Below are 13,063 nucleotides of genomic sequence, written 5' to 3'. Positions count from 1 at the left end.
CTGCCTGAAAGGAGGGCACAGCAAGATAGGGGTTGGCCTCTTCTCCCGGGCAAACAGTGACAGGACAAGAGGGCATTCCCTCAAGCTGTGCCAGGGAAGGTTCAGGTTGGTCATCAAGAAGAATTTTTTCACTGAAAGGGTTGTCAAGCATTGGAACAGGCTGCTCAGGAAGGTGGTGCAGTCACTATCCCTGGATAATATATATAAATGACTGGATACGGCACTTAGTGCTGTGGCTTAGTTGATGTGGTGGTTTTGGTCAAAGGTTGAACTTAATCTTGGAGGTCCTTTCTGACCTTAATGATTCTATTCTATGATTCTATGGCAACCTCCTCTTTTACAAGTCACTTTGATCTAATTTCTCTTGAGCTTATGTCCATATCGCAGGTGAGACCCGGCCTGCTTCAATCTAGACAGAGAAACAGACCTTTATAAAGGCACAGATAGAAGCTAACTCTGACTAATGGCAGTGCAAAGCAGAGAAACTAGCACTGCTGCTGCTGCTGAGCTACAGACTGTGTTTAAGCCCTACCACTATGTGTGAGGCAAACAGATAATTTAATAGTTTTATTCAGCAAACAAGCATTTTAACTCTAAAATCCTAAGGCAAGTTATTTTAAGAAAATGGATCTCTTTTTGCTGTCCACATGTTGGCAGAAACAGCTCTAACAGATTAAACTAATCTCCTAATTAGATTTTTTACAGCGCAATTGGATGATGGTAGGGTATATTTTGCTTTCTATGGTCAACTACATCTGCTGCTCCTGTGACCCATTTTTGCTTTTTAGCTTTACAAAGGGATCAGAAGTAAACAGAGAAAGCTTTTGCAGGGCCTGTCATTTTACATGGGAGGGGAAAATACAGTTCAGCTTATGGAGCACACTGCACAATTTCACCATAGCTCTATCCACAGTTTTATGTATCAGAACATAAAGAAAGCAGTAAGTGGAAATAGATATTTGGTGATAGTTCTTGCATTATGCCTACAGTAGGTATCTGATAATATAAAAGTTCCCTATGACATGCTTCATGAGTACCTACATGCAATACATGGGGTCACATGGCATGTGTGTTGTGTTCTCCCCTTACATCACACACATATGCCATAACAGCTGTTTTAAATATCAGAATTTTTTTTCTTTTTTCCAGGCTTATTCCTGACTTTTGACTAAAATATCAAGTCTGATTAAATGCTATTTTTCCAGCAAATTATAAAAACATCCCCAGTAATCTCTTCAGTACCACAAGCAAATATTTCTCTAAAATAAGGAGAATTTTAAAATTACCTGAAAAGATAGATTTGAAAATATGCACACTTACGTGTTTTGGGTGTGCTCATGGGCCAGCACTTCTAATGTCCAACAACGCTTTACAGCACCCAAACCATTTTGTAACCTGTCAGACATTCTTACACATGTGGAAGAGCACGTCCCTCAACACAGGCTCACTAGAAAGCTAATACAATTAATGCTAACAGGATTGTGCCTAGACTAACTGTAGGAGAGGATTCATATAAATGTATCTTCTATCCATAAACAGGTATATCTATGTGTGTGTAAAGAAAACTACACAAACACAGGTTGGGGCTTTCTAAGTTAAGTTTTGCACCCAGCTTTCTCAAACCACTGGGGAAAACCCAAGCTGAAGCTTTTTAGGTGTTTCCTATGTATTTCAGAGGCTTCCCTCTGAAATAAGCAAGGAGTAACCTGAAGGACAAGAATTGGAAGTTCTGTCAAAAAATCAGGATCAAATGAGAAAAAAATCCGAGAGACTAAAATAAGGCCCCATGAAACTTCTGCTTGAAAGGTGTATTTCTATGAATCAAAGACAATCGCAATCAGACTCTTCCATGTCAAGCACAGAGAAATGTGGAATCTTAAACAGATCCCAAACTTGAGCAAACCCAGCAGTGGGCTAATCGCCCCAATCTGTGAATAAACAAGCACAAAGCAGTAGAAGCACTCAAGGCATGTCTTCTACTTCAGGTGTAATTCCGTTTACTTCATATAGATACTGTTCTGTCATCCAGCTGCATAAGGGTTGAGGAGTGAGGATTTTTCTAGCATTCACCTTCCTCCCTTCCTCAAACATTTGACATTTTGGAAGATATAGAATATATTTTTCTTCTACCTGTAAGTGAAACACTTTCCAAGGATCCCTTGGATCTCTGAATTAGAAAAAGAATTCCCCTCTCTCTATGAATATAAATGGGCATGCAGATAGAACATTTTACTCAGAAAAGCTTGTCTCCAAAGAATCCTCCTGTAAGACTTAATTCCATGAATATTCTAAATAACACCGTTTGTAATATCAGACATTCCCTGTCCCTCCCCCCTCACACTTTGCTAACTGAAAGTTGAAACATCAGGTTTGTTCCATTTTCCCAACATATTATGTATACATTGACAGGTAGGATGGCCCAATAAGAGCAGCTTTATAGCGAAACAGTGGGTGCTGAGGACCCTAGACCCATGCACTACTTGCCTAAGGGTTGCTTCAGATGAGCTCCAGGCACAGACTGGACGTGCATTAGCAGCTGCAGCTCATCAGGTATGGTGCTGAGGCATACGTTCCACTATAGTTTCACCCAAACAGAACTGAGTTTATGTGCTCTGAGATCACTCAGTACGGTGAGCCACAGTGGTATGTAGCGAAGTCACTCAAAAAGTACAAACGTGCTCTAAGTTACCAACGTTACCACTCGTGCGCTGCCTTCGCAGAGCGTTTCATGCCAGCTTCCAGATTAGCTCCATTAGGCCTCTGCTACACGGAAGCTAAAGAGTTCATGGATTTGCAAGCAAAACAGAGACTTCTTACACAGAAGCAACAAAAACCTTGAAAACTTATCACAAAAGCTTACCTCATGTGTGAGCAGTGCTGAAAGAGAACGTTTTCTGAAGGAATGTTCAGCTTGGCAGCAAAGAAACACATATCTTAGATGCAGTTACCACATGCAGAATAACACTGCTCAGTTGTAAGGAGATTGTTTTAATCCCCTGCTTGTTACAGAACAGCTCAATCTGTGAGTTTAAGGACTCATGAATAAAAATCCTCCCAAATATCCAATATGACCAACACAAGCACAATCAAGTCTCTACTAGGACGCTGATATTTCTGAATGTATTTCTTCAGATCTGAACAAACGCCGTATTTGAAAAGATGGTTTCAGAAGGGTAGTTCCGGTAGCATTAGGGGCCCTACTAAACAAACAGCTGTCATGACTAATTAGGTCAGCTACTCACAGAAGTCGGTACTCTGCCAAAGCTTTAAGAGGGATGAGGCAGTGCATTACGACTACAGAAAATGCAATTACCAAACAAATCTGACAGCAAAAGGTTTCCTCGCCAGAGTTCAAGCTGCAGGGTTCTGGCACTTCGCATGACCCACAGCCTGTCACCTGGGGCAGGTGGGTAGGATTGCTGCAGTTCCGTCGGAGTGAAGCCATTTCATAGCAAGACCGAGGGAAACCTGCATCTGAACCGGAAGAAACAACAGGAGCCGTTCGAAATTTCTCCATTTCCAAAGGAAACCAAACTCTTTTCCACCAAGCGTAAGGCTCCGCTGCGGTGGCCGGCCCCTCACGCCCCCTCGGGCGGCCGCCCCCCGCTCCCTCACAGGCGGGCGGGCCCTCACCGTACGGGCCCTCACACAACACGGCCACGCCGTCTCCGTGCAAACGTTTACGAAAATTGACAAATTCAGAAGTCACAGAGTGGCCTTCGAGCCACCGCCTCGCAGCCTCCCCCCTAGGCCCCGCTGTCCCCGGGCTGCCGGCAAGGCTCGGGAAGAACTCCCGGGCCCAGCCCACAGCCCCTCCTGCGCTACCGCCACGCTGGGCAGCGGGGTCGTAACTCTTACCTAGGCTTCAGAGGTTTCCATTTCCAAAGGTGCAGTCTTGCTAATTCGCTTGTATTACACAAAAACAGGCGAAGCCATCATAAAGCTGGGACACGTAAGTCATCATTTGAAATTAATATTTTCTCCGAAATAACGGGGGTTTGTAAGACACCTACGCATCCCCACCTACAGGCACCAGGCTCTGCTGCCCCCGGCCCAGCCCGCTGGCACCTGCGGGGCTGCGGGAAACACCTTTAAAAGAGCAGAAACCTTTCGTACTAGCAAAATCTGGAAGCAGATGTCACATAAAAAGGAATATGGCAACCAATAATAACTGGTATTACGACTTGATTAAGAAACGTTTCTGTTTCTCACTGTATGTTGTATTCACTGTTGTAATTCTCTATCTCGGGAGCCTGCTCTGGGGAGTACTAGAGACCCTCCATCACACTAGGTGAACAGCTTTATTGAATTAAGAACTTATTAAATAAAGAACTTCAATTAAGTTCTTATGCCATTACCATATACAATGCTAGACATGCTAAAACACAAATATAGTGAGACAATAAATTTAATGAAAATTCACAAATTATTTTGCTATCTTGTGGTCCTAATCAATAGTAATCCTTTCACACCTGTGCTATGAAGTTATGCTACACTGTCTTTAATGATTCATTAACCAGCTGTGTGGGGTATATGTAGTTCACTCCTCCATTGTCAAAGTAGAACAAATTCCCATCTATGTCAAGAAACCTTTCCACATATTTTGTTATGCAACTCCCAACACCAGTCTGGACAGACAACAGCATCTGGGACCTTCAGCTTTTCTGTAATAAGAGGCAGATCCCCAAAGAAATGACCCCAAGCATGGCCAGAACCATCCAGTAATAGGATGGCCTTTGCCAAGAATGCAAGCCCTGCTTCTGTGGAAATGTGACAAGGAATCAAAGTTCAGCATTGTGAGTTCTGGAAATAAAAGATTATGTCCACCAAACAGAGCATGGGATTTCATCTGTAGTGTTTTGGGAAGATTGGCAAAGGTAATAGAGTATTAAAGTCCAGTGTATTTAATGTTGCAAAAACAGAAAAGTGATTCTTTGTCTCTGCTGTCCTTTGAGAGCCATCTCGATGCTTACATCACTAGAAAGTACCATGCCAAAACAACTGTATTCTACAGTATGCAAGAAATGGTCATGCTAATTGTAATCCTATTAAGAAAAGCGTGCCACCCCCTAGCCCCAGAAGACAGATGCAGGAAAGTACTACACTATTGCAAAGGCCAAACATCTGTATTTTAATAAGTTAGAAGAAATCCAGATGATAGAAGCCATAGAGTCACTGAAATGTTAACACGTTAATATATTTTAAAGCAAATATAATACAGTGTACACATAAAAACCATTTAATACAAAGTGAAAACCATTAGATGCACCTACTAATGCTGATTTTTGGTTATTTTTAGCTGTTTCACTGAAACTTGGAAACAAAGCTCTTCATTTCAGCTACACCAGGTTAAGTGGTGAAACTGATCTATAGCAAGCAAATCACTGCCTCTTCGTTCACCTGGGAAAGACAGCACCACAGCAACTGAATGTCTCCAGAAGGGCACCCAAATGAAACAGGCTATGCACATTTGCCCCACTCACTAAGCTACTCAAGAAACCAGATGTGAATTGATTGCTGCCTCTGAATAGTAAAGCTCAGTAAGTGCATCCTTGCTGTACAAAAAAAAAAAAATTAAAGTGACAACATAGAAAACTGGCAACAGATAACCATGTCTGCTTAAAATATACACATATGATACATAATTATGGCCATGCTGTCCAGTATGTAAGCCTGTTCACGAGCAAAGCTTTAATTGCACAGATTAGAAAAATTAACAAATGCTTTTACAGAGCAAAGCACAAGCTTTGGTTTATGCTTAGACAGTGAACATTAAACCTTCCATTTTTATTATAACACCTATTAAGAAAAATAGCTATTTCTCTATGAATAAGCACTCCATTCCACACAATGAAATGAAGCTCAGTGTCTTGTTCAATGAATCCATTAACTGTGTCTAGACTGGGAATGTATTACATCTTTATTGAAAGCTACTGAACTACAAAAAGTTTGACTTATTTAATTCACAGTTCCCCAGGTCTCCCCCCATTTTTAAAATGCTGCATATATAAAAATAACTTCAATATGGCACAAAAGTGGGATTCTCAAGGGAAGGCAAAGGATAAAGGGGGAAAGGGAAGTCTCCACTGGCAACATCGACAAATTGCATATAGTCCAAGAGGAATTTGCACCCTATACAAAATGAGCTTCCCTGTGTTCCAGTTCTTGGATCCTTTTTGGTCTCAGTCTGTGGTAAGCAGGCTTCAGATCTGTGGGGTGAATATCCTCTGAGTTAGATTTCTGTTCGTTTGTGTTTTGTTCAGGATGACCTGATGGAAGTGCAGAGCTCCCAGCCAGTTTCACAATATCATCCTGATGGAGCACAGAGCTAGCACTGGTTGGTGCACAAGCTTTAGCAGAAGAATCATCTCCATTTTCTTTTGATTTGTTAGAAGGTGGTTTATAAAATGTCCCTGGGGGTGGTTGCAATGTTCTTGGTGCCCTAAAGGCAGTAAGGGGATTAACATCAGGACCATTCTCTTCTGCTGCTGTCCTTCCTGACCCGACAATAGAATATGGCTTATTAGAAAGAATAGCATTAGCTGAATTGTTACCAAGGCTGCATGATGATGATAAAGCACCTGCAGTTCCACTCTCAAGTGCTCGGATCTCTCGGGGCACATTAGTCATGATCATTGCTGTCCTTGCTGTGATATCATACTGTTTGTACTGCTTGTCCCAAGTTTTTCGCAGCATCTGGGTGTCGTAACAAGGAAGTCTGCAGCAGGTATCAGCAGCAGGGAGTGCCTTCACCTCTGAGACTTCTTCAATAGTAGGGCTTCTGCCCAGCTTCTCTGCACTTACTGCTCCTGCATTTCGTGAATTTCTTTCATTCAAAACACATGGAGGAAGTATTCGGTCTACAGGCAGGCTCACAGGGCGAGATGCTGGTTTTGTCCTTGGAGCCCGCAATGGAACTTTGGCAATCTGACGGTTAGGTTTGACAGGAAGTAAGTTCATTTTACAGGCATCTTCACCTAGAGAAATGAATGGATCACTGTCTTTCTCTGAAGCTGGACTCACAGCATCACCTGGAAACACACAAATAGACGTGACTGGATCTTTGCACCAAGTATAAACACAAGTCAGCAAGACCTCAGCGACCCCTTGGAAGTTAGTATTTTAACGGGGTAACAGTTTTTAGGGATAGCTTGTATACATACTAGGAATATTCTACTCTAACCAAATGTTAGCATTTCAATAGCAATAAAACACATACTCTAGAGCTGTAACAAAAGAAAAAACAGACACACTTCACTTTTTGGCTGTTGCTTTGCCATCCCTGAATTTTTTCAGTTTTAGTGTGTTTCAGGATGTTGATGTGCGGGACATGACTAAACTGGTAACATCAGAAGGAAATCAGTACAAATTAAAAGGGATTATGTATAGTTACTCCTAAATGAAGTACATGAAATCATACCTAGATTAAAATCAACCCCCATAGTAGCATAGGCAGATAAACAGAAAAAGATTTAGAGTTAGAATTAGGTTAGTAAACCTGGGGGTTTTTGAGCAGAAATATTGATAACCAAAATGCTCTGATGATTCCGTCAAACAATTACTCTTTCCAAAGCCTTCTGGTTTAGTTCCAGTGAGTGGCAATGATTTTTGGAGGAAGACAGTGGTCAAAATACATAAATTGCTGGGTATTAGTTTACAAGACTTCAGAAATCCACAGTCACAGCATAATTATGGCTTTGTTTTGTTTGCTTTTTTTTTAAAAAAAGGAGAAACCAAACCACTGTTATATTCTCTTACCAAATACTTTAAGCTCCGATTCCATAAACAGATGTTTCGTAAAAACCTTTAAAAAGATCCAATACTCATTTGTTCTTACAAAAATAAACAGTATCTCAAGCAGTGATGAACAGTTTTACCACTTGCTTCTGTCTATACTGCAGAGCAACGTGCACCATAATCTAATGCATCCAGGGCTCCTTACCCACCCACAGACAGAGTTAACAGCACACTAACCAGTTATAGATGTATCTGCTTCCTCTTTTGTATTCTTGCTATTCTTCAATTCCAAAAAGAGTGCAGCTGTTTCAGAAGCTCTTTCACTTGGAGCTATTTGAATACCCTGCTAAGAAAAGTCAGAGCAGAAGTAAATGAGAACTCAAGAGAAAAGGCACTACTCCTTATCAAAAAAACCCACGAAGATTTATTAGAAATGTGCTCTGGAATGCTGCAGCACTTAACACAGAAATTAAGATGGCACAGGTAACACTGTGGCAGCACAAGAGTTACTCACTTCCTTTACAGCAACAAACGATTTCCTCTGTTGCTGTGACTCCTTCTCATCTGCTGATAAAGCAACTCTGACAGTAACAGCTGTTTCTTCAGAATGAGAAGTGCTCAGAAGTGGTTTCAATGAAACATCAAATATCTTTTCATAGTACGTTATGAGCAGCTCCACTACCCGGGCCTGGTAAGGGTAGTCCACAAGTGATGACAAAGAAACTGTAGCATCGGTTTGTCGTGGTCTAATCAGAGTTGGGCCAAATATTATGCCAAGGTTGCTGGCTGACATTTTATTTTCATCAGACTGTTCTGTAACTCTGCATAAAGAGGGGAAAAAAAAAACCAAACCAAAAGAAACCCCCAAGAGTTAGAGGGTTTTATTACTTCAGAAATACTTTTGATATTAAAATATTATGTCTAAAAAGGAAAAGAGACAATAAAAAACTGAAAATGGGTTTTTGGTGGGCAGGCAGAATCTTCAGTGCAGACCACACTTAACAGTGGCTAGGACTTCCCACACAGGGTGTTTCTATGTCCTATTTGTTGAAGTTATTTGTGGCTATTTGGCATTTCTGGGGTTGGGGAAAAGAATGTCTCTCATTCTAGGTAATAATATAGCTATAGCCCAATATTACCCATTTTTATAGGCAATCGTGAGCTTAGTACATCATCATACAAACCAGCATTTGGAGGACAAGGATGTGAAATGTGACTGAAGAATGGTTATTAAGACACATGATACAAGTTTCAATTTTCTGCTAATAGTCACCAAATCACTGCCCTATCTTTGTTACATCACAATTTAAATCATATTTAGATCCCTGCAAATGACACTAATTACTACTGACCCCAAGGCTACCAGAGAATCAAGAATAATGGAGGTCAACACTTTCCTTGCTTTATTTCCCTTTCATATTCTCCTCTCACTTGACAATTCATTACATGGAAAAAACCCCAGCAACAGAATGATGTCTTCAAAGGTATATGTGACTTCTTCCCCTACAGTCATCAAAAAGGTACAAGAGATTCCTAGCATTCAGCAGTTAAGTTTTCAACATCAGTTTGCCTTCAAAGTATTTTATTACCTGTGAAGGTGTCCAATAAGGTACTGTAGAGTGTTATAGTTTGGTACAGGCAGCTGTTTCAGAAGATCTTTAATTTTAATGATGATCCTATTCAATTCAATACAGAGTGACTGTCTTGTCTTTGCTTTGGGGCTAGCTTGTTTAGCATCCAATTCCTCATTAGCATTCTGGCTTTCTTTTGCCAGTCCAATGAACTCATTGTAAAGCCGAAACAAAATCAAGGGCTCTGGAAGCTGAAGAAATATGAACATTTCAGAAATATACTTAAACCTGAATTTTAACTTGCTTCCTTCCTGTGTTTCTTCAACTTTTTCTGGTCTAGCATCTTTTCTTAGATGATGACATTGTTTAATCCTTGTTCATTAGTTCAATCCCCAATTCTTTCAAACCCAATCCCAGCTAACAAAAATACACCTTCCTACATCTTTTTCCAGAAAACTTTTGCTAACCCTTTCCTACAATAGCTTCAGGACTGAGCATTTATCAAAATTTATTGAAATAAGAAGATTCCAAGAAAAAAAAAGGATTTTTTTCAAAATCACTTACGGTGATGATCATAGGATTGGAAAACTCATCTCTGACAGCCAGTTTAAGAGGACAGAACCATGCAGCTAAGGATTATTCCTTTCAGGGTTAACAAGTTTTCAGAGTGACTCAATAATTTCACTAGGCAACACCCTAGCTTCATTTTTTCACATACATACTGAAATTGTTTTAGAAAATTCCATCACAAAGCTTTAAAGCTCTATTTTAGAAGAAAAAAAATGGATAATCCCTCCATAATGAACACATCATGACAACTATGACTGTTTCATGACATTTTTGTTAGCAGATATTAACAGCAATATCTGCATGAACTGCAGATGAATGAATATCTGCATCTGTCTGCATGAACAGGCAAGAACATGGGAATCTTAAACTCCACATAAGACAGGCAAATTCATTCTGTTAGAGAAATTTAATTCTACTATGAGTAGGCAAACAAAAGCTTCTTCTGCATATGGTACTAAAAAGAGCCACAATATCCATGTGGAATACATATTGTAATCCCAGCAGTTCTCCCAGCCCTTGTCACAGGCTCCATGTGCAAAAAAAGAAGCCACTTCAGTTATACAAGGCACTTGCTTAATCTGCTGCTGTAGGACTGCTGAAAAGGGGTGTTTTTTCCATATTGTACTGAAGAAATACACTACAGCACTTTGGTTTTCTATCTGACCTCTCAATTCCATACCTGGCGGAGATACAGCTTGAGAACATTGCTGATATCATGTGCATAGAGTTCCGAGAGCTCAACCAAATCCTTTCCATTTTCAAAAGCTTGACAAAGCTTTTCAACTCTTGATTTGGCTCCATTCACACGATAGATGCCCTAAAATTAAAAGGCCAGCACAACTCTATTTCAATTTGAAAGGAAATTGTAAAACACAGATGATATTGACACCATTAAAATCTTAAGAGAATTTTTTTTAAGATGGTGTCTGAAACTTAAGCCTGAACAAACGTAAACATACCTTGACATTGAGTGCTCTGCATTCAATTTCTGATGTACACTTTTTGATGATGAAAGGAATGCCATCAGGAACATTTTTAGCAGCTTGGGCAAACTCCACTCCAAATAAATGAAGCCTTCCATGAAGTTTTTTGTGCCCACATTGAATAGCTAAAGTCTCTAAACATTTTTTATGGCATGCAAGTGAACACTACAGGGGAAGAAACAAAAAAGCACATGGCTTGATACAATCTGACACCATAAGAAATATCTCTGCTGTTTGTCACCCCATATGTGAGCAAAATGCAAAATTTATTAGTATGGTGTGCCTCTGCTTCAAGTTCATGGTGATTATACTAGCCACAAACTCCAGTTTTTATACAGAAACATAATTCAGGTTTCCAAAACTCCCAACTTCACATAAATCCCAAGCAGCAATTTAAACTAATTTTCAACTTACCTCCTCACATTCAGCTCCATGAAATACCACTAAGCTGTCACATTCTCTGCATTTAGATGGAGCTCTCAGCTTCCGTAGTTTGTGTGTTTGTGCTGCTTTGGACATGTTAGCATTTCTAAAAGGTCCTGGAGAATTCGCAGTGTCAGATGTGAGATCATTTAAACCTGAAGAGAATTTTTCTGTTATAGTCATTTTAGTATCTACTATTGACATGGTAGTTATTCTGATTTTTTAGAATTGTGCTGCAGAACACAAGTCTGTAAGTAATGGCAACTATCAAAGTAATCAAAAACATTTCAATCACAAGGAGGCAAAACTATGTCACAGTTCATGTAAGAGACATTAACTATCAATCTTATGTAAAAGCAGAATCAAACAATCATTTTTGCATTTTTAAGTGTTCCATTTTCTTCTGTATTGTGGCAATGTGGAAATATTAGGACATTTAATTCCAACTGCCCTGCATCTCAGGCAACAATTAATGGAAGTTTAATTTTATACATTTCAAAATCCTGTACTAGAGGATGAAAGATCACTTGTTTTGGCCTGTACTGTGTTTGAAATACTTAAAAGAATATTTTGCAGCAAGGAAGAATTAACATACGCTCGTGGCAGAAGACACATAAAATAAAAATAAATTTTAAAAAAAAAAAATCACTGATTCTGTTTCCTCTAACAACACTGAAATATTTTGTAGAGGAATCTAAAACTAAAAAGAATAGCAACTGGTCCTTTTTGTGTCCAACTTTTTTCAAGCAATCTACTTAAAATGCTATCAACAACTCTGTGAACCAAACCCCTTTGTTTTACAGATAACTTTAAGTTAGCATGTTCAGTTAATTGTCCAGAAAGCTTCTTAAATGCTCAAGCATTGATTAAACAATACCACTCCAAGTGGAAAGTTCGCATTCATTAACACATTGCCATGCTTTAAATCTAGACCTGAGTTAATACTGTTTACCACAGGTTCATTCCTAGAAGGCAAAGTATACATTTAGGAAATAAGGACTAAGCAAAGACTAAGGGGTTTACTGAGCAAGTGCCACAAATTTTTCAAAATTAGTTTGTAAGTACTGTGGACGTACCATAGAACTATTTCTGATAATCCAGTTATTCAGGTTTCAATGCCCGTGGCAACATTGTCATTATACAGTCAAAATTCATTTGAAAATTAGAAATGGCCTGGTCAAGTCTGGGACAGACATTACTGAATTCTCATCTTAGCTGAAAAGGGTAAAATCTCTGTTATTACCCTAAACATTTGGATCCACTTTTTTCCAATTTGCCACTTATCAACTCTACGTATTTGTGCATTTCACGTCAAAGTTTAGAAGTGACCTTACATAACACAGTGCTATGCAGCTAAATTTAAATGCAAATGTCTGAAGGGAATGGTAAGTGGATCATTTGCTCTACCTCAGGAGGGTGAAGACACTAGAAATGTTCTATGGTTGCCCATATAGTAACCTAGACATATAAAGATAATTCTGCACCACTTCATTAAAATGACTTGAACATTATTCTTCATCTCTCAACCTCAAGTGGATGCACACTGTATTGAAAAACAATGCTGTTGGCAATCACACCTTGTTAAAGTACTTTTCTTAAGTGCATTAAAAACAAAAGCCACACACTAACAAAAAGGATCTTCTGGGGACTTCAGGTATGGAAACCACATTACCACAGTCTGAAGGAGATGGCGGCTCTCTTTCATCAAGATCATCTGCAGATGACATAGTCCCAGTGGAAGGTGTTCGGGGAAGTCGTCTTTTAAAATCCCCTAGCAGA

At 39.6% G+C, this 13,063-nt stretch overlaps 2 protein-coding genes across 13 annotated transcripts in view; both read right to left on the bottom strand.

Moving 5' to 3' along the window:
• ABCA4 (ATP binding cassette subfamily A member 4) overlaps positions 1-3,573 on the bottom strand; it is a 77,899-nt gene extending 74,326 nt beyond the window's left edge. For 5 of the 8 annotated variants that reach the window (XM_017729874.1, XM_017729878.1, XM_017729880.1 and 2 more), the window contains exon 1: positions 2,861-3,572. The gene's annotated coding sequence lies outside the window, so the exon portion shown is untranslated. Of the gene's footprint in view, positions 1-1,320; positions 1,403-2,860 lie in introns of those variants that run through there. The other 3 variants (XM_017729879.1, XM_017729875.1, XM_017729877.1) reach the window with 3 other exon arrangements.
• A 1,534-nt stretch (positions 3,574-5,107) lies between these two features.
• The window catches only part of ARHGAP29 (Rho GTPase activating protein 29), a 52,578-nt gene continuing 44,622 nt past the window's right edge, over positions 5,108-13,063 (bottom strand). For 3 of the 5 annotated variants that reach the window (XM_017729871.1, XM_017729870.1, XM_017729873.1), the window contains 7 exons: positions 11,276-11,439; positions 10,838-11,026; positions 10,558-10,695; positions 9,327-9,559; positions 8,252-8,558; positions 7,975-8,083; positions 5,108-7,031 (listed from right to left, as the gene is read on the bottom strand). In XM_017729871.1, coding sequence (XP_017585360.1) covers positions 6,133-7,031; positions 7,975-8,083; positions 8,252-8,558; positions 9,327-9,559; positions 10,558-10,695; positions 10,838-11,026; positions 11,276-11,439 — 2,039 coding nt within the window. In that variant the 3' untranslated portion in view covers positions 5,108-6,132. The remainder of the gene's footprint in view (positions 7,032-7,974; positions 8,084-8,251; positions 8,559-9,326; positions 9,560-10,557; positions 10,696-10,837; positions 11,027-11,275; positions 11,440-13,063) is intronic. The other 2 variants (XM_017729872.1, XM_008630266.2) reach the window with 1 other exon arrangement.

This window comes from Corvus brachyrhynchos, unplaced genomic scaffold (genome assembly GCF_000691975.1).
Source record: "Corvus brachyrhynchos isolate BGI_N302 unplaced genomic scaffold, ASM69197v1 scaffold101, whole genome shotgun sequence".
NCBI lineage: Eukaryota > Metazoa > Chordata > Aves > Passeriformes > Corvidae > Corvus > Corvus brachyrhynchos.
Note: the sequence above shows the minus strand (reverse complement) of the source record. Positions and strands in the feature narration are given on the sequence as shown.